The sequence below is a fragment of the Nilaparvata lugens genome, chromosome 6 (assembly GCF_014356525.2).
Source record: "Nilaparvata lugens isolate BPH chromosome 6, ASM1435652v1, whole genome shotgun sequence".
Lineage (NCBI taxonomy): Eukaryota > Metazoa > Arthropoda > Insecta > Hemiptera > Delphacidae > Nilaparvata > Nilaparvata lugens.
This window is the reverse complement of record NC_052509.1, coordinates 52,891,794-52,912,533: the sequence shown is the minus strand read 5'-3', so window position 1 is coordinate 52,912,533 and position 20,740 is coordinate 52,891,794. Positions and strand designations below refer to the sequence as shown.

The 20,740-nt window shown below is 32.5% G+C and overlaps 2 protein-coding genes across 3 annotated transcripts in view; both read right to left on the bottom strand.

Moving 5' to 3' along the window:
* The window catches only part of LOC111052657 (alpha-aminoadipic semialdehyde synthase, mitochondrial), a 30,252-nt gene extending 22,537 nt beyond the window's left edge, over positions 1–7,715 (bottom strand). Inside the window, exons 1-6 of the mRNA XM_039431486.1 lie at positions 7,389–7,715; positions 5,445–5,591; positions 4,152–4,328; positions 3,288–3,440; positions 1,931–2,058; positions 344–441 (exon numbers count right to left, since the gene is read on the bottom strand). Coding sequence (XP_039287420.1) covers positions 344–441; positions 1,931–2,058; positions 3,288–3,440; positions 4,152–4,328; positions 5,445–5,591; positions 7,389–7,436 — 751 coding nt within the window. The 5' untranslated portion in view covers positions 7,437–7,715. The remainder of the gene's footprint in view (positions 1–343; positions 442–1,930; positions 2,059–3,287; positions 3,441–4,151; positions 4,329–5,444; positions 5,592–7,388) is intronic.
* A 544-nt stretch (positions 7,716–8,259) lies between these two features.
* Positions 8,260–16,940, bottom strand: LOC111052656 (sorting nexin-16). 2 transcript variants are annotated; one of them, XM_039431247.1, is made up of 7 exons: positions 16,692–16,940; positions 15,641–15,790; positions 13,905–14,046; positions 12,600–12,689; positions 11,831–12,049; positions 10,698–10,834; positions 8,260–9,696 (listed from the first exon to the last, which is right to left on the bottom strand). In XM_039431247.1, the coding sequence occupies exons 2-7, from the start codon at positions 15,754–15,756 to the stop codon at positions 9,567–9,569; spliced, it is 834 nt and encodes a 277-aa protein (XP_039287181.1). In that variant the 5' UTR covers positions 15,757–15,790; positions 16,692–16,940; the 3' UTR covers positions 8,260–9,566. The 2 variants fall into 2 exon arrangements, with proteins under 2 accessions (XP_039287181.1, XP_039287182.1); XM_039431248.1 differs by having other exon boundaries at positions 15,641–15,781; positions 16,692–16,908.
* Positions 16,941–20,740: the final 3,800 nt, after the last annotated feature.

Below are 20,740 nucleotides of genomic sequence, written 5' to 3'. Positions count from 1 at the left end.
ATGACAGAATAAAGGTAGTATAGGAGTATAGGAGCTAATATGGTAGTATGGTAGTATAGGAGCTAATAAAATTACTATGAATGTGAGAGGAGAATCAGTTTAGAATTCATAAGAGTGACAATGCAAAAATGAAAAATAACTTAAATAGTATTTTTTTTATTTTTTAACTTGTTTATTATTTTATACAATTACTACAGTAACCTTTCATTTGAAAATTAATCAATAGAGAGTACTAGTAATTCTTAAAAATCTCTAATTCGGTATGATAAATGATTTTTTAATTGATTTAATTATAAAATAGAAATTGAATTCATAGAACGAATATTTTCAAAATGCAACGTACCTCCATGATTAGCAACTTTGGACAGCATTTCTGGTGGTACATACTCGTGAGGTAATTCTTGAAACACTTCTTGAGCACCTTGTGACACATTACCTGACCTGGAAGGGAATTAAAATTATCATATTCAGTTGTTACTGTAGCTCATTAGAATGTTCAAACATCGATTGATAATTTGACATCTTTGGGACCAACAATTATATTACTTTGAATCCGTTTTAATCCGACGTGTGGGGGATTAGCCCAACGACGTCTTCTTGGAGCACTTCTTCGTCTGACTCCTACCCTTCAACCTGTCCGGCTTGGGTGGCCCTACCGGTAGTTAGACTACCGCCGGCATAGCTCTCCGGGTCATGGGAGTACACAAGCCCCTTCACCACGACCAGGTGTTGTGCTCCCCAGGAGGGGGAATCAGTTGAAGAGAATGGCTATGGATTAGATTAGATTAGATTAGATTTCTTTATTTATGTATGTTACAATATTTACTGGCTTATACACTAATTTACATTAAATGACGATAATGCTAGTTATTCAACGAATATCACAAAGTATAAATAATTAGGTAATCAATGAGAATAAATATAGAAATGCAATTAAAATAACGATAATATAATAATGTGATGTAACTTCATAAATCGGCGGTGTTTCAACAAATAATTGTCAATTGTCGATTCTTTTAGAAGGATATAAAATATCCTTCCCATTAACACACTACATGGATTGATGGATTGATTGAGTACTTTATTTATGTAGATTACAATATATACTGGCTTATACACTTATATACAATAGCTTACAATACAACAAAATTATAGATGAATTTACAAAATTTAAATTAAGGAAATAATTATTGAGCTGTTTATGATATGAAAAAAGCAATTTGTAATAACTATAGATAAAATAGATAATATTGATATGCATCTACATAAATTGGCGGAGCTTTGGACATATCAATGTCCATTCTTCGGAAAGAATATTCGAAGTATCCTTCCCTCTAACTCTCTACCAAAAATGGACAGAGAGCAGTGGAGAAGATGGATCCGAGGCGACCACCCAACGCTGTGAAAACGGCACATTGGGTTAGAAAAAGAAGAAGAAGGGACCAACAATATTGAACATGTATTACATCGTGCTATAATCGTGAATTCCAAATTTGAATTTCTCAACGTCACTTCTTATTCCAATTTCCAGCAATACATTTAAAACTGGACTTATATTTTACTTCATTTACTGAGTTTTATTAATTTATCGAATTTGTTAAAATATCGTTTTACTTGGCAGAGTACTTAAGTACTTTATAGTACAGACTTATAGTAATTCTCAGTTGTATATGCGTCTATTAAATTTAGCCGTGATTGAATTATGAATGAATGATATACGAGATATTGGTAAAGCGAATAGTCTTTATCAGTGATTAATTTCGGCTAAATTCAATGGACAAACGTTCAACCGGGCCTCTGTTTTGAATATTAATCTTAAGAGATTTGAAAAATTAATTAGGTATTTGGTAATTTAGTTCTGAATATCAACATAACGAGAGTAAAAATCTTGATAAGAAGACAGAGAAAGAGTTAGGAGAAAACAAATTACCCAGTAAAAACGAAGGTAAGAGGTCCGATAGATTTTGGCATCATTCCTAGGGCTATTTCATAGCCGGCATCTCTGATTGCTTGTCTGGCCATTGACGAGTTACGATAGTTGTGCGCCGGACCAACATGCTGCAAAATAACACACATTTACTAGAAGTTCTGTGAACAGTAGACATCTCGCAGTTATCTCGAACACATTGTGTATAGTGTGAGTGAGTCACATTATGTTAATTCGTACCTATGTTTTTTTTCAGGTGGTGAGTCCCTTGTGGGAAGATCCCACCTCGCCTGAATGCATAATTTAAGCCGTCAATTGGCCTTACGAACATGTCATACTTCAGCCGGGAACGACAATTCAATGTGCCATCCGATAACACGGGAGTGTCCTGGTCAAAAACTTTTGGTGACAAGCGGGTTTGAACTCAGGATATCTGGCCTGCAACGCAAGCTTTCTATCCACTAGACCACGGATTATTCCTGAGTCACATCGACTGGGACAGAGTTGTTGAATCATTACGAAATAATGTCTTCGATAACTATTAAGTGATTGATTGATTATTTGCCTTTATTAGAGCGGAGTTGGGACTCTAGGTCCTCTCTGCCACACAACCCTAAATGATGCCCAGTGATGTAGTGAGAGAGAGTATTCAAGGCAGCCTCATGGTTCTCTGAGAAAGAAATACGCAGAAATCTTTTCCTCATTGATTAAAGAATAATAAGCTCGAAATCATAGATATCTAAATAAGAACAGAGATTGAATGTAATTGAATATCATCAGTAAAATTATTAGATGATAACAAGGTGTATTATAATAAATTGGTAATATATTAGTCTCAAGCAATTTTAGCATGAATTAAGAATAAAGACAAAGCCAGTAAGACTTGAGTAGTCTACAATAATGAGATACACTATAAACTCTCATCATTGTTTGAATATGAAACATCATTCAATCAATAGATTATGTATATTCAATTAGATTATGTATATTCAGATTATGTATACATAATCAATAGATTATGTATATTGATGCTACTAGACAAATTAAGACCATTATGTATATTCAGATTATGTATACATAATCAATAGATTATGTATATTGATGCTACTAGACAAATCGCTCCTCTCTCACAGGCATGTGCCCGTAAGAGAAGCCTCCAATTAAATTTATTTTTATTTTTTACATGCAAATATAATCGTATTGTTATTTTTTTAGATAATAAATAATTTCAATTTCAATACTTGAAGCTCGCAGTGTATCTCGCAATAACAGCGAGTGAATGTTAATAATAATATTTATTCATTGTGAATAGTACCTAGTCTTAATTAGAACCAATGAAAGTGATGAATCTTTGACAAACCATGAATGGTGTATGATGCCCCAGAGCCAGCAGCCTGAGTCCTATACCATGAAGGATGTTGACCATGCCAGCAACTCCAGCGTACTTCCCAAACGCCACAACTCGTCGACCTTGCTCGTCGATCAATTTCTCGTAGTCGATCAATCGAATGTTCTGAAAATATTCAGTATATTCTATTAATAAGCCTATAACTTCTACTGATCGTTTTTACACTGTTTTTCACCGATCTCTCGTCGACACGACACCCCCAGAGTGTACTACGATTGGCTACTTCTCATCAACTGCTAATTCTCAGCCAATCGGAGAACATTTTGAGTGTTGTGTCAGCGAGAAGTATTAGAACGGCTAATCACTTGTTTCGATTAAAAAAAATATATTATCCTTTGAAGGCTTTGACTAAGCATACAGTATACAGTAGCTCTCCTGACTAAATGCTGCTTTCTCAGATAAAATTATACTCTTAATCAATGTACCTAAAATACATTGTATTCTGGGCTCCTTGCTCATAATCTACTGTGATAGTACTGTAATGTTATCAGCTGTCATATAAACTGATATAGTAACCAATATAATACTTGCTATTTGCATAGAGGAAAAGTACTAGTATATATTTTGTCTGTTATTCAAAGTATATAATTGAAATTCAAATCTAACTTGAAAAATATATTACAATTTAATAAGCTATTCCTATCATGCATGACAATGTAGCACGTCAATATGTTCTAGAGATGCGGATCTAAGAGCTGTATGTTGAGTGCAGCAAAAAGAGAGAGAGTGGGTTGATGTAAGCTTAAAAACACCATCCTATTGGGAGAGATAAACTCGATATTTATTAATACTGTATTCATGTAATGAAATTGATACCTTTTCAATAACAGCGTCGAGAAGAGGCATATTGGACTCTTGTGCCTTGATGGTGTGTGAAAACATGCAGTAGGTCCTGTCGGGAAGAAGCAAGTCGACGGGCACTTGCTTCACGCCGAATATCACCGACGCCTCCGATATGTCCTCCTGGATTACGGCGCCCGCATTTATGTAGCTCTAAGTCAAAAACGAACAAATTGTAATATATTAATGATTTAAACCGAAAATCTGCATTAATTTCTATCTACTACCATAAAGATTTAATTGTGCTAATTCAACTATATTGACAACAGTTAGAGCTAGTAGAAGGAAATTCGATGAAGACTAGAAGAGGAGGGGGTGAAGGGGGAGGAAAATGAGAAGGAGGAGGAGGAAAAGGATCTGGTGGAGGTGGGTGTGGAGGAGGTGGATGTTAAGGAGGAGGATGTGGAAGAAGTGGACGAAGAGGAGAGGCAGGAGAAGAAGAATAAGAAAAAAGTACCTAGAAGGAGAAAGAGGAAAACTTATTAAATCCAAAATCAATCAAAAAATTCAAAATGCATACTCTTGCTGATGATTGTATGGTCCGATAGCAAAAGAATTAAATCTATCTATCTTGCTATTATTACATTCAAATAAAAAAGGCTGTGATAATATGCTAAAATCTCTAGCTGTATGTAAAAAGCATTATAGCCCCCATTAAACAGTCTTGACTAGAAGGCTATTATAAAGAGCTTATATAAATGTTCAAAATTCTGATCTACTATATTTGATAGTGTGATATAATAGTAGATCATAATATACGGTATATTTTCTGGCAGTTCAACACTGGTCAAATTATCAGGAAATCAAAACTTAGATATTGACTGTCAAAGTTGCCTACATGACTTATTTATTATTGGTCTCATATATTGAATGACTGTGTAATGAAACCCTAAAGCCCTGCACACACACATCGACTTTTGATCGTATGAATTCTATCAGATTGAACGGAGCATGGCAAACATCATACGTTTGGAATCATCTATTCAATCTAATAGAATTTAAGAACGGCAAAATACCGTACGAACAAAAATCGATATGTGAGCGGGGCTTACCGCATGGATGCAAAATTAATCGAAATTTGAAAAATGCATAATATTATGCAAAAATTAGTTGGTGAATGTGATATTACCTCATACTTGAAATTCGTTACATTGAAAATATTAGGTATATATTTCATTTTACACTAGTTGTAGTTATGTTAATTATTTATCTTGTAATGGTATTCATTTCTGAATAAACTTAATTGGATTTGATAGATGTGGGGCGTACCTGTACAGGATAAGCCCTGCGATTGGACGGTTGAACGATGACCTTGACACCTTGACGCACCAGCTGGCGGACGTTTGTTGGAGCCAAAGCTGCTCTGCGCTCCCATACTGACTGGTCCTCCCTCCGGATAGCAATCACCTTTCCTGTCTAGAAACAAATCAAAGGAGGCCTACAGGCTACACTTATCACAGGAAAACATATTTATCTTTTCCCTGCCTGTACTAAAAATTTGGGTAGGCCTCTCAAGGGAACCTGGTGCTTCTTGGTTCTTGCAGTGATCACTTTTCCTGTCTAAGAACAAATATAGGAAAACACTTTTCAGAAGAAAACTTAGAAAGCATATTGCTCACTTTGGTATCACAGTGAGTAAACCTAAAAGTATACTTTTTCTGTCCAGATACAAATCAAAGTATAGGTTATGTTAAAGTAAACATGCAAATTTAAAGAAAAAAATCAATTCTGATGAATTTGAGTTTAGGACTAGTACCTAGGCTACACTTTTTAGAACAAAACATGTTACTCACTCTCCCTCCCTGTCAAACAACAGCGTTCACCTCCTCTCATTGAATTCAAATGAAAAATACATCCGAACTTTTATGTCAAGAACTTCCAAATAACGAATTCCTCTATTACTATATAATCATTATTTTAAAATATCCAATGTAAGCTATCTAAATAGAGCTTTTGCTACTACAAAGTCCTTTGAAGGACTTTTGCTACTACAATATTGTACAATAATATTGCCCGGAGAACTAAATAGCAGAAGAAAATTTGAAGAGTGAAACTGTTCAGAAAACTGTGCCCAGACCGGGAATGGAAACCTGGTTTCAAAAGGAATTGAAGGTCTGCACACAGTTTTGAAACAGTTCTCCTGCCCCTAATTTATGAAAGTAAATGTGTAGAGAAAGCACACAAATACATTTCTAAGGTTCACTTTCTTCTGGAAAGTCAATAGAAACAAAAGTAATAAGAAGAAATTGATGTAGATAGAAAATAATAGGATGGTAGGCGAGACCTATGTTTTTATGTAGCCTATCTCTCAATTGCTAGTCCTATTCTATCTATCTCTATTGCTAGAGGTTAAAACACAGGTCGGAAGTAGTATGCAGGTTTCATAAAATAGAATTTCAATAATTTGTCTTTCTACAGATCCTTCTAAGGATCTACAGCCAAATCACTCCAAAAATACGATTTTGCCACACATTTCAACTCTTGAAACCTTGAAACTAGGCATTCAGTGGACATTTTACTATATACCGGTACTGAACATAAATTGAAAAAAAAACTAAATGCAGTCAACTACCAATTTGATTGAAGTAACACTTTGTTGAAATAATGCTTCCTGGAAATAATTGTTGAGTGTTCTTGTAATGTACATTCAATAAATATTCAAAAAACATGTTTCTTTGTTTCAAAATATACCTATAGTGAGGTCCACGTTATAATGGCAGTGAAGGAAGATAGGAGAAAAACGTTGCCGTTCCTTTGTCTTGTCAATGCCTTATCTATAGACGGTTGCTGATACAGGTTTATTAATGTAATATTAAAGGTTCATTCTCGTTTAAAATAATGAATTATATTTTATTAAGCAAGAAATTATATTTTTCAATTAGCTTCATAATGAATTTTCATAATTAAGATGAAATATTTTGTTAATCAATAATTAATCCTACATTTTTAAAATACGATATGGTAACAGAGCAAAGCGAGAAAGAGATAGCGCTATCCGCTTTATTGAATGATAGACAAGGATAGATAGCAATACCATTTGTTAATCAAACACTGCCATTATAACGTGGACCTCACTATATACCAACGCAACCCTAGATTGATTTCCACTGTACCATACAGTATGATTACATTAAAATGTTAATTCTTTTTAATGGGTAGGCCTACTGTGGATTTATAATTAAAACTCCTGAAAAATAACCGAACAGTACTTACATGCTTACTTCTACACAATAATAGAGAACAATTCTTAGCTTTCAACATTTTTCTAGACTGTAGTCAGTAACTTTCATCAAACAACTATCATTTTAAGTCCTAACACACATCTAGGCTACTTCACTTTACTCCACTTATTATTTATCTGAATCGAAACAATAGTTGAGAGGTAGTTTCATCTTGTAATATAGTAAATTACTGATGAGAATAACAGTTTTTGAAAACTGATTGGAAATATTTGCCTTTTCCAAACCTATGAGCAACAGAATCTCTTGATTAATTTGTGATGTATCAATGAAACAAACCAAATTTTGTTGACCCAGACTAGAGATATTGTTAACCTTTTGATGACTGTGTACAATACAATACGCTGCCTTGATCGACTTATGTAATAACAGTGTAACAGTATTCAATGATATAATAATCAATGAGAACTGATAAAACAATCTACGAAAACATTGACTAAGTTCGAGTCTTCATTATGTTTATTCCAGTCTCTATAGAGAAATTCAATTTGAATTGTCAACTTTTGGTTGAATGGGAAGCATTCATGTTTTTGGGAAAGAATGCTGACATTTCAATGTAAATATTACTATAACATCTTCTTTGATCCTATTATTAAATTCCTGCATTAGGCCCACTAACACAACAATCTATCGAGTCAGTCTGCTAATGGTTGTCTCTTGTCTCCACAGAGACTAGAGAAACAGAGATAATGATTCCTAATCGGCATCGCTATTACTAAGCTTTATATGGTGGCAAAAACTGATTTCAAGATTTTTATTGATATTTCCAATCGAAAGTGCTGTTAGGCCTCTAAAAGTAATACGATAAATCTAACAATCAGGTTAGCAATAACAAAACTGTATGATTTCATAGAAAAATATTTATTGCCTCTGTAAATCTACATAAAAATCATACTAATTCTATTATGTACAAAGGTTTAATTCAAAACTTTAGATGCCAGCGAATGGGTTCATCGAAAGAAGAATCAGTTTTTGGTTCAGTGTTATGCACTATTACCACTTATTTGAGTAATCTGCCATAAATAATAAGGCGCTTTATAAATAGTTTCGAATGGAAAATTGGCCGAGTTTTTTAACTAAGATCTCACATTCATTACAGTGATACTTTGGAGTACTGTATCCAATTTTTTCTGACATGAAGGTTTACAGTTCCACTCCGGTAAACTGGATTGCAAAACGTTTTGATTGCAAAAGCTTCCCTTAGTTTATTCATACTAATACAATAAGAATATTGCATTTTTGTGAAGTTTTTTTTTTGTATTTCGTACATATAATTTATAAATTTCGGTTATCAGACAACTGTGGCTGCTATTGGTGGACGGACCACTCACATTCTCAACTAGTAAATTCATTACAAAGATCTGTTTTAAAGATAAGTAATAATGCCAAGTGACCTGGCTGGTTCAGGTCTGGTGTCAGAGTTTTCAGGTCGCACCTCTTTTCAGGGCCTCTAAAATGACTTAACTACTGTTTTTCAGGCAGTCGGGACCGACGACTTAACGAGGTAAGATAACAAAAAAGTATCAGTGAGTCCGAACTATTTTGTTAAAAAGACTATGTATCACCGAAACTATTGAACATGATTATATTTCACCAATTATTTTCAAAACTTTCTAGTTCTCTAGATTTTTAACATGAAGTACGCTTTGGTGTTAGGCAAATTCGAGTAAAGCACCCTAAACACATGAAACCATTCAGAGAAGTTAAGCTTCCTTTTCTACAGTACTTATGTACGAGTAGTTAAAAAAAATCAATCTAGATACTCTTTCTAAACTGAGGTTATCTCTACCAACAGTATGGCTCTTGTTGGTAAAGAAGCCCAAAGGATAACATATAGCATTAAAACGAGAATACATTAATGGATTGAGTACTCATTCGAAAACAATTTAAAAGTTAAGTTTAAAAATTACCTTTCTCACTAAGCGAAGATGACAACACAAATGAAATATGAATTCATACATTAGTATCATAAAGCACAATTATTAATTTTACTGACATACAACTTACTTAAATACTAGGAAGGCCAATCCAAGAGTCTAAAATATTAAGATCTATCTTAGATTCCTACAGCTACACAAAAACTGATCATGAAATAGTATAATCATCAGTGAAATCAGTGCTTGATAGAATATACAATATAAACTATTAAAAGTCAAGAGCTAAGGCTAGATGAAGGCTTTTCTGATGAGCTGACGTAGTTTGAAGCAGTAATTGTTTGCTGTAACTCCGCCAATGATTTGAAGACTTTGGCATTGCACTCTGCGCAATCTTTGGTTTTATCACTGAAATTAAAAATTATAATCAAGTTTTGGTTGTTAGTTGGATCGGAATTCATTTGCCAGATCTATAGACAGTCCATAGACTGATAGTCTAAAGACATACTATCTGACAGTCTATAGACAGAATGATCTTAAGCAACCTAGAACAATTATGAATAGAGACCAACATCAATTTATTAAGCTGCGATCAGACTTGAGCGCTACAAACACGCACATTTCACTTTGTATCAGCTGATGCTAAGCTTATTATATCTGTATCTTACTGTTCCTGTACAAATACAGATATAATCAGCTGATGGATAGTGGAATGCGCGTGTACGTGGCGCTTAAGTCTGTACGCACCTTTAGACTAACATTAATTTGACTATTAATATCGGGGCACTGAGCTTCGCTTGTTATTTTTATTTATTGATAAACAGAACACAATTCTCTGAAATGATCGTGTTTATATTCTACAGCTGGCTATACGTCAGCTTATGTATTTCGGGGATGCGATATTTTGATTTTCTACAGAATCACTCGCTCACTTTTTACTATCCACAGACGACGAAAGTCTCAGCTGTTTCAGCCAAGGATGAATTATCCTTTTAATGTCGTTCAGCGAGTTTTCCCAAGGATGAGACCTAGTGCAATCGAATTTTTATATCATAAACCTACTATGTTCCAAATTTCGTGAAAATCGTTAGAGCCGTTTTCGAGATCCGTTGAACATAACCAGATAACCAGATATAAAAATATAAACAGATATACAGAAATTGCTCGCTTAATATAATAGGATAACTAGTAAACTGTACTTCGATCAGGCCTTGATTGAATAACTGGATCTTTGACAATGATTAAATACTTGTAGAAGAATTCAGGATTGATTCAATATGGAAAATATCAGACAATCGAAAATATTCAATCAATATAGTAAGTAGAAAAATTAAATCATCAAAGCCATCTTGATGTATTGGAAAAATTATGATATAATATATTATGTCGATATAGTGGATTCAACTTACCATACACTCAATGCCCATTCTAATGATTTCGTTTGCAAGGATTTAACGACCGACTTTTGAATCTCAACTTCTTCCTCCTTCTCAATTAGCATCCGTCTCAAATGATAAACTGTTTCTTCCAATGCTTCAAATGTTGCCTGTGAACAGCAAATACAGTATAAATGCAATAGTACTATCAATATTATGATTATTGTAGAGTATATTAGAGAATATTATGATTATTGTAATACAGTATAAATGCAATAGTACTATCAATTATGATTATTGTAGAGTATATTTTGTATAGTATATTATGATTATTGTAATACAGTATAAATGCAATAGTACTATCAATCATGATTATTGTAGAAAAATATTTTCTCTCCAAGTTCAGACATTTTTTAACAAAAAGTCTTAACTTCAACAGAGTTATATTCAAGTGTTACGCCATGGGATCAAGATCAGACAAAATGCCGTTGTGACAAGTAACAAATTATTCAATGCAGTATCTTGAATGAGATACTTTGTTGGACGTACTCCTGTACAATAACTTACACGATTTATAAAATACAAAATTCAATTCATTATATAGAAAGTTATCAAGTTTCTCAATCATAGTTCAAAATATGAAGTATGAAATATTATTCAAATATGTATTAAAGTTACTATGTTACCTTCAAAAAAATTTATGTTTTGTTATTTTTCCTAAATTATATTTTTCCCTCAACACTGTAAAACAGTTCAAGTGTTTTTATTTTTTTAAAAAATATTCATTATATTTATTATTTGAACCTTTGAAACTAAGCAGCATGCAATAGAATAATTATTGTTAGATCTCTCTTGAATAATGGCTTGCTAAAGCTGACTAAAAATAAGCTAAAGGTATATAGCTTATAATAGCTTAGTTTGTAATGACTTAGACTTAATATGATAATAATACAGTATTTTCTACTTAATACGTGTAATTTAATTTTAGCATTTTTGTTGTATTTTCAAGTACAAAGTACAACAAATAATAGTCAACGAATCACTGTGTTAAGACAGAAATATGTTAAGATGAAAAATCGTGTTAATGTATTAAGATGTGTGATTAAAAATGTGTCAAGATAAAGGGATCTTCACAAATGAATCTAATCTCATGGAATGAAACTGACCCGAGACTCATCATTAGATTCGGTGCAAGAGGGAGGATCATCCAGACAGAAGAATTCTCTCACAGACGAGCAGACAAGCAGCTTTTCATCAGCAGTGATGGCGTCTATGAATGTTTGCAGTCCTGCTATTCTTTCCTCTATGAACCTTGCATCGAAATTATTGCCGAACCATCTTTTCTTCGGTAAAGATAGGTTCAACTTGGGGTACTCGTCCTTTAACTGTAAACAGAATTGAAAATTGATGATGAAAACTCATGTTTCATGAAACATTTGTATATTTACAAAGAAGCCAGTGTACTAATAACATGAAATAAGGTTAAGATTCCAATAGCCTATCATAATATAGAAAATAAGTAAATTAACAGTTTTTAGACATTTTTAACGTAAAATTCCAATCAGCATTAAAATGGTTATACCGTATGTTATATTAATATGATTATTTATTGCTTAAACTAAAATATTTGGAATTGTGATTTAGCAATTCGGTTCAGTAGATATGGTAAGTATAATAGATACGGTAATAAATATGTCCAATTATCTGGTTTTTATTACAACTGACAAAACTACCAGAGTTCCTGTATTACAGATTACGAAAGTTGAAAATTGAGTTAAAATATTCTCTAATGAAATTTTTTATCAAATATATCCATGATGCACTATTCAAAATTCATCAATTGGATTGTTTTACTATCTCAGACATAGTGGAGATTGGCCTATGAATCTAACACTGATGTGGAATAAAATATATTGAGTACAAAAATGAACTTACTTTTGAGCAGAGTCTCACAAAATCTGTGTATCTTCTGAAAACAAACCAGCAATCTCCAAAGACTTTATCTTCGATCCTCAGTTTATATACCTGTAATAGAAGGATTAATAAGTAGAGTAGAAAATGAGTACATGTAACATTTACATTAATTGAATTAATAAACAAACATTGTATTGATTCAATGATACAAAAATAAATCATTTGTTACAGCTTGCCAGATAAATTAAGGAGAAAAAAACTGATAGATCGCACAATAATGAGGAATGAAAGCTGAAAGCTTACTCGGTTCCTATAATATCTAATCAATCATAAATGTTATATGAATATAAACTTTTTCATGATGATTTCTTGATTTCATGATATATGACTATAAACCAAAAATTATTCATGAATCATGAAAAATTCTGCAATTTTCATGTTTTAGTGGACAACACGCCTTCATAAACAGTTTTCCTTTACTGTTCCTGTACAAATACGGATATAATAAATTGAACATCAGCTGATGTAAAGCGAAATGCGCATGTTCGTGGCGCTTGAGTCTGTTCGCACCTTAATACTTTCTCATTCCATTATTCAGCTGACTACTGGTTATTATTAGCCTATAGTCCATACAAAATTACTTTTGACTTGGAGGGGTATGCAGAGCAGAGATTGGAGGGAGATAAGCCAATTACAGTGATGAATAGAGTCATAGGTAGAAGCGCAGTTGCCAATTTTTCGATTACTCAGTCGACCCACTGCTTTCAGAGAGTGAACATCGTATGCGTATCATGAGCACTTGAACACTCACTAGAATTAAACTTGAACTTTAAAAAACACTTATGGAGTAAAAATGCACTTACATTGGTAGTTACGATCGTTTCGACCTGTTATAGATTCCTACAGTCTGATGATGACCAACAACAGGTCGAAACGATCGTAACTAGCCTACCAATGTAAGTGCATTCTCACTCCATAAATGTTTTTCAAAATTGAAGTTTGATTTTAATATTGAAAAAATATGGATATGCAACAGTGTACTCACTAGAAATTAGATAACGCTGGCCGCTTTAGAACGGCAGCATCTCCGCCGCTGTATCCCAACTTTTCTCTGCTGCGCATATCACTCCAAGTCAAAAGTAATAATTTTGTATGAACTATAGTTTGTATTTTATCATGCAACAGGGCCCTAAAGATCCAAAACTTATTTCACCTTTCTTTCAAGCTACTTTGTAGAGTAATACTACAATGATGTATGAGAAGGAATAATGATTGGAAATAAAGATTGACAAGGATGAGAAATATTTTGTAAAGCACAGAACTCACAGTGAACCTGGCTCTCTCTTCCATCACCTCATAGCCAACTATGGGTATGTTGACTTGATTCAAAGTAGACGGCGCCTCAATCGCCAAAGCATTGTAGTCTCTTGGAAGAGGGAGAACGGACGAGGATGAATACTTTTTGAATCTGAAAATAATTCATTATTTATCCAAGCATGAAAAATGAGATGATAGGTAACGATAAGAGAGATTTCAAAAGTCAAAAGACAACAACGGGTTTTAAATGGACCTAGCTTACTTGAATTTCGATGATGGCATGATATGGGTTGGTGCTAGGTGCAGCCCAACATTAGTGAATTGAAATTGAGATTAAAACGACATGATTCAATGATTTCAGCCGGAAAAATACATCAATACGTCAATTTACAAATAAGTAATATTATTACAATAACAAATATATTATCAACTTAAATTATTATCACAGAATGCACTAAACTTATTCTTTAGGAATATAATACATGCGAAATAAGTTTTAACCCTTAGAGATGAAATTAGTACAGCCTAAAAATTTAATCTGGTTAACTTTCAAATATAATAAATAAAATAATTACTATACAGATGAGCTGGCAATCATCGAATTGATATATTATACATAATATAATATTAATATGATCTCAAAGTGTACGTTATTGCAGATCATCGTCTCACATTGAAGAAAAACAGTAATCAATTATTACAAGTAGAATTTAACAATCAGACAGTCTCACTTGAAAGTATTTTATTCTGATACTGAGTAATCACTCAAAATGAGCTTACAATTTGAATAATATTACATTACATGTTTATGATCTCCATTGCAACAATGGGCAATATAATTTATCAGTTTCCAATATCCATTCTCGTGATCAAAATAATTAATTATTTATCCAAGCATGAAAATTGAGATGATAGGTAACGATAATAAGAGAGATTTCAAAAGTCAAAATACAACCACGGGTTTTAAATACTAGTAGTTCTGTGAACAGTAGACCTCACGCAGTATTCTCATCCACGAGTACCTGATTAATTACTTGTACCTTATGGAAATACAGCAATAGACTGGCTTCTCCACGCATCTGTGTAATCACTTGTCAGCTGATTTATGATGAATAATTCTATAGTCTGATTTTTACTCTAATATTGGCGTATGAAGGAGGCTCATTTTTCCTTTTATATTATCCTTGTAATGCAAAATTTCCAAAAACCTTGTATATAGGTCGACGCGCAATTAAAAAAGGAACATACCTGTCAAATTTCATGAAAATCTATTACCGCGTTTCGCCGTAAATGTGCAACATATAAACATTAAAACATTAAGAGAATTGCCAAACCGTCGACTTGAATCTTAGACCTCACTTCGCTCGGTCAATTAATTAGTTTGGTAATTAAAAATTAATTTCCATTCTTGTGTAGACATTTTTTGTATTTCAGTCAATAATTTATCAGTAAGTAGCAAGGCAAATGCTATATAGTCAAAGATATTGATTGCCCGTTGTCACACTCGCCAACCCAACACCCAGAATGTGCTTTAATCAACCAATTTCAGGTGTCGTGTTGGCGAGATTAGTGTAAAAACGGTCTGAGATATTTTTCTACTTGAAGTTTAGTTATCTGTGACAAATTCACTGACATATACTTATGACAAAAAGTTTACGTTATGACAAAATAGTAATTGCTGCGAATTACAGTATTTCATTCTAAATAGATTATTATCACGAACCGAAATTACTAAAGAAACCTACCTCTCATGGGCATTGACGTTAGGCTCTCCAGGTCTGTGTACATCGCTAGATGAACAGGAAACTTTCTTCTTCAGTCTAGATGTTGTATCAGACACACTTTGACTACTCTCTGACATTATCGCACTAGCATTAGGCTATAAGTAAAACCAGCTGGAAAATAAGGTACATATTCGAAATAGTTTCACACAACCATTTATAAAAATCAAAATAAAGTACAGCATTAAAATACAAAATACAATTCTTGTTCGCTAGGGAGAGTAGGAGAAAGACAAAATTATCATACGCTTAACCTGATTAAGATAAATTATTATTATTATTATTAAATAAAATCAGATCATAAGCCAATATATAAACAAAAAATAGCGTACATAGAAAACAATATTAGAGGCAATAAGTTTCAAGTTGAATCAGAATACCTTTTTGCAAATCATCTCCTCAAACCGAAGATGAAGAATACTCACTTTTAATCAAACATCTCAGCTAAGTGAATAGAGATAAAAATAAAAATCTCAGTACCCTTTTTTGAATTATTTTATCGCAGCATGTTTCAACAATAATACCATTATCAAGTGATCATTTAAAAAAAAGATATTTTTATTTCTATTTATATTACAAGTAGCCCTATACAAAAATCTCAACTAAGTTTTTAATGCAATAAGTTGAAACTCATCTTCTAGGGCAGACATTCAAATTCAGAAACAACGTTTTTTTGTAGAGCTGTGGCTCAATATTACATCTTATGAAAAATAGTCTAATCTCAGAGTGATTACCTAGTGAATTTGATTCAATTTCAAATTTATGGAACATGAATGTAATACACGATAATATTATTAATAATTATATAACAACTCAATATAAGACTGAAAAATGTTTAACTTAACTGTTCCCAGTGTAAGAAAAAAAATAACGTATTATAGCCTACAAGAAAAGTCTTCCGTCCAAATAAAAATTTTACAATCTCTTCTAGAATATAGTGATTCGATAACTTATAATATACTAGTGGGCTTATTAGTTCAAATAATAAAATACTTTTGATTCACGGTACACTTACATTGGATTTGACATCTACTGATTTCTGAACAACATGTTTTCACTTTCTTCAATCAAGTTTGGCTTGATCATGTAACATTATGTTAAGATGTTCAATAAGAGAACTTATGTTGATTCAAAAATAGTAATTTAGAAAAATAAGTAACAATATTGTGTAATAAATTGGAATATAAAATAACCTCAATCTAAACCAAACCAAAACACAAAGTGAAGTGACGTTTCTATTGACTTGACAGACAAGAAGCCAATCAGCTGTTTCAGCCCATGATTCCAGTGCTGCCATAACAATCTAATTTATTCAATGTGAGAATTATTTTTGAACTAATGAAAGAATGTAAGAATCAATTAGATTTTTTAAATGAATTATATAAAGTCAGTCGTGCCTAAAAGCAGCTATTTATATGTAGGCCTATACCAAACCAACCTATTCTAAATAGTGCAGCCTTGAATGGATGCACTACCGGCACTTTAACTGTTTCCGGTGCGAAGTTTGAAATTTTTAAATGCTATATAATAATTATATTATTATACTGTATGGATTTGAAATAATTAAGTTATAATAATAATAATATTTGCATGACTTTTATTGGTGGGAAGAGTCCCTGACGGAAGTTCCACCTCGTCTGAATATATTATTTACTATTTAGGCCATCAATGATTCCTTACGATTGTCATACAGTCGTACTCCAGCGCGGGGACCGACAAAAACACGCCCATTCGATAACACGAGACTATAGTGAGGTTCATGTTATAATGACAGTATTTGATCAACTTTGGTATTGCTATCCTTGTCTATCAACTGACATAGCCGGTGGTACTATCCTTTTCGAGGTCCACAACAATGACAATAATGTTTTTGACAGTGTAGAAATATAATTAATCAATGCAGAGAATTGGCATCGCTATTCTTCTATCTTTATCCACTGCCATTATAACGTGAACCTCACTATAGCAAACTGAGTTGGTAAAGTGCAGGTTTGAATCAGGCATCTCTGGGCTGCTACGCAAGCAATCTATCCACTCAAGTCATGTTATCATTTAAACAAAAAATAATGATTTAACGGATTTGAGCTCAAATCATTTTCAATTCAAGCACTATAATGCAGCCCCCCAAATTCAGCACTACACTACACCTTCAAAAATTAAGTCCCTTACAAAAAGGTCATAAAATACTTGGTACTAACTTGGCCTATATAAATATTGAGCAAAAAGGATTATTAGGAATGGAGATATATTTTTCTTCAGCATGATTTAAGTTTATATCAATATTTATTAGACTATGAATTACTATAATAATAAAAAAATAATCATACACCTATACCGGCAAACTAGTCGCATTCTTATATTATGCTTTTACAGCTTACATAATTATTTTCTATTCTCAACACGATAACTTAATATCAAAAATAATTGGCGCCTTTGATCAGGACTTCCTATAATAATAGCCTACTTCGGTAGTATATAGGAGGTCTTGCTTTCATGATTTTCCGATTCACACAAAAAAGATAGTTTCCACCTTCCTAATCTTAATCTGAGAATGCATATATTTATATTCCATGATCAGGAATAGAATAAATAAATAAATTTGTAAAAATACAATATATGTAATGATTATAATAATTATTGAAGTTCTCCGAGCATAAAGAAGTTCTGTAGAAGGCAACAAACCTATATCTAATCGATGCCACTTTGAAATTTTTTTTATTTTGTCAGCTCGGATGTTTAGTGTTCATGTAGCAGTGATCAAGTTTTTAATCATAGACAAATTTAGAAATAGCTATACAGTAATCATCTTTATTATATTCTTTAAAGAACTCTAATAAGTAGTTTCACATATTCGTCACTTTAAAACCAGAGAAATACCGATAATCAAGAGGGAGCAAATTAAAGCCATTGTTATAAATTTGGCGTGCAACAAGAGACTCAATCATGTCTCGTAGGATAATCAAACATGAATACCTTTTGATTTGAGCTGCAAACTTCATTCATCAGACAATTACCTAAGAATATGAAGCACTGTAGGGCTTATACTGAGATAGGAATAGTATACAGTTTGTAGTATCTGGATGTTGATGTTTCTAATGTGTTCCTATCAAAATGTGTACTGTGCAGTGTCGGGAAAAGTGTCAAATTTGCATATTTATTTTTTATAGGCTGATGAATAACGTTTCCTTGTTTTTTTTCTACATCAGGCTCTGGTATAGTTCCCCATCAACTTATGAGGCGAATGAAATGAACAGATTGAGTTGAGGGTTATTTTGGGCCCACTATAGTTTAGTTTTCGATCATTTCTATTGGAACTTAAAGTAGAACATGCTATAGTAGCTACAGTAGAACATGAATATTGAGGTGCTAGAACTTGCAAGATAAGTGAATTTTCCGATTTTAAATTACATTTCCGATTTATAGAATTTAGTAAAATTAAAGTTTTCATTAAGGTATTGGAATGAATTATGATCAAGAAAAATTTCAATAAATTCGGGTATAAGGATTTTGATTGTCGTAATTCCAAAATCATATAAAACCTTTTCTTAATCTAGAATGAACCGATTAATAAAATTCAAAAATTTTCCAATTAATGGTGATTTGAGTGTGATATTTTTGTTTTTTATTATGTTTCCAACCGTCAAAATTTAAAAATCTTAGTTTTTGTTGTTTTTGGGTGAAAATGGACTAAATTTTAGTAAAGTGAAATCATAACCCTATTTTGGACTATAAAAATGTTATCTAAATTTGGGAGAGAAATAGTACAAGGAGTATCCTTAGTTTTTCTCTCCTAATCAGTGTTTCTTTGTAAAAAATATAGATAAATAAATAATTCCATTCTGTCGTCTGATATTTATTCGCAAATACTATTCTATTTCAGTTATTAATAAATCTGAAGAATTGAATGATTATTGAATACAACTGACTTCATGAAGAGTAGCTTGATTTGTTTTGAAACTCATCTGAAAACTAAATTTTTGAAAATGTAGAACAAGGGAATTGAATTTCAATATATTTGAGGATCATGGCGCTTGGAATGGGCTCACTCAGGCGTCTTTTCACAGGTAACTTATTTTTATATTATCTATCACTGTCTGTTTATCTATTCTCGAAAAATACTATGATATCATTATTTTTTAATCACTTCTGAATGAATCGACGAATAATATATTCAACGTATTAAATGGCTACGGTAATCTAATTCAAGAATTTATCTGTTTCAGTCATTTCATGTATGCAATCATCAATGATTATTGAATTTATCACAAGCTATGTGTTTTTCAAACCTTCCTGTTCTATCGGTAACCACCTTATTTAAATGAAGGGTCTTCTTGTCAATTCCAATTATTGAGTACAGTATTCCACAAAATTGATAGTTGATTCTTGATTCATCTGCCTTAACAAGGCTGTGAGATTAGGCTGAGCTTTAAAGTGTTTAAGATTTTTCCTATGCTGTGATAGACCTACATACATCAGCAGCACCATCAAGAATATATTTAACAATGTAGCTCCATTTCCTTTTAATCGATAAAGTGACTTGCAAGTTGCCAGACTGGATTGATGAACTCAATATATTATATTCTGGTGATAAATTATCAGCTACCAATGTGAATGATCACATCAGGAATTGTATTATCATCAATGAAGAAGTGGGTGAGTAACACAAGTTAAAAATAGAAGTCCTCAAGTAATATAATACGGTACCCTCTAAATAGGTACCTACCAAACACAAGTGATGTCCCCAAATTTACATTAATTTATTATCATTACAATTATATTATTGTAGTTTATTCAGTATGATTTCGATCAATAAGCATGGAGTTGAAGGGGATTGGTAGCTATACCTTAGAGGAAGAGTTCTGTGCCATCAAAATACTGTTAATACTTTTTACTCTTGTGCAGATATGATACTTCAATTACTCATAGTAATATGAAGATTGGCCTGAATTATTTTGAATAAGATGAGTAGAAAATCAGAAAGTATCCAATATGTGACTGAATAGCATGAATTTTTCCATGGGAACTTTCCTTTATAGCCTACTCCTTAAGCTGTGCAAAAAAGAC

What these genes read in the sequence shown, in the direction of transcription:
- LOC111052656 (XM_039431247.1), bottom strand. Translation starts at nt 15,756, where the DNA reads ATGTCAGAGAGTAGTCAAAGTGTGTCTGATACAACATCTAGACTGAAG. An exon ending in TTGTGAGACTCTGCTCAAAA is followed by an intron (nt 12,050 to 12,599) that starts GTAAGTTCATTT and finishes TTCTGTTTACAG; the next exon opens with TTAAAGGACGAGTACCCCAA. An exon ending in GAATGGGCATTGAGTGTATG is followed by an intron (nt 9,697 to 10,697) that starts GTAAGTTGAATC and finishes TTTTAATTTCAG; the next exon opens with TGATAAAACCAAAGATTGCG.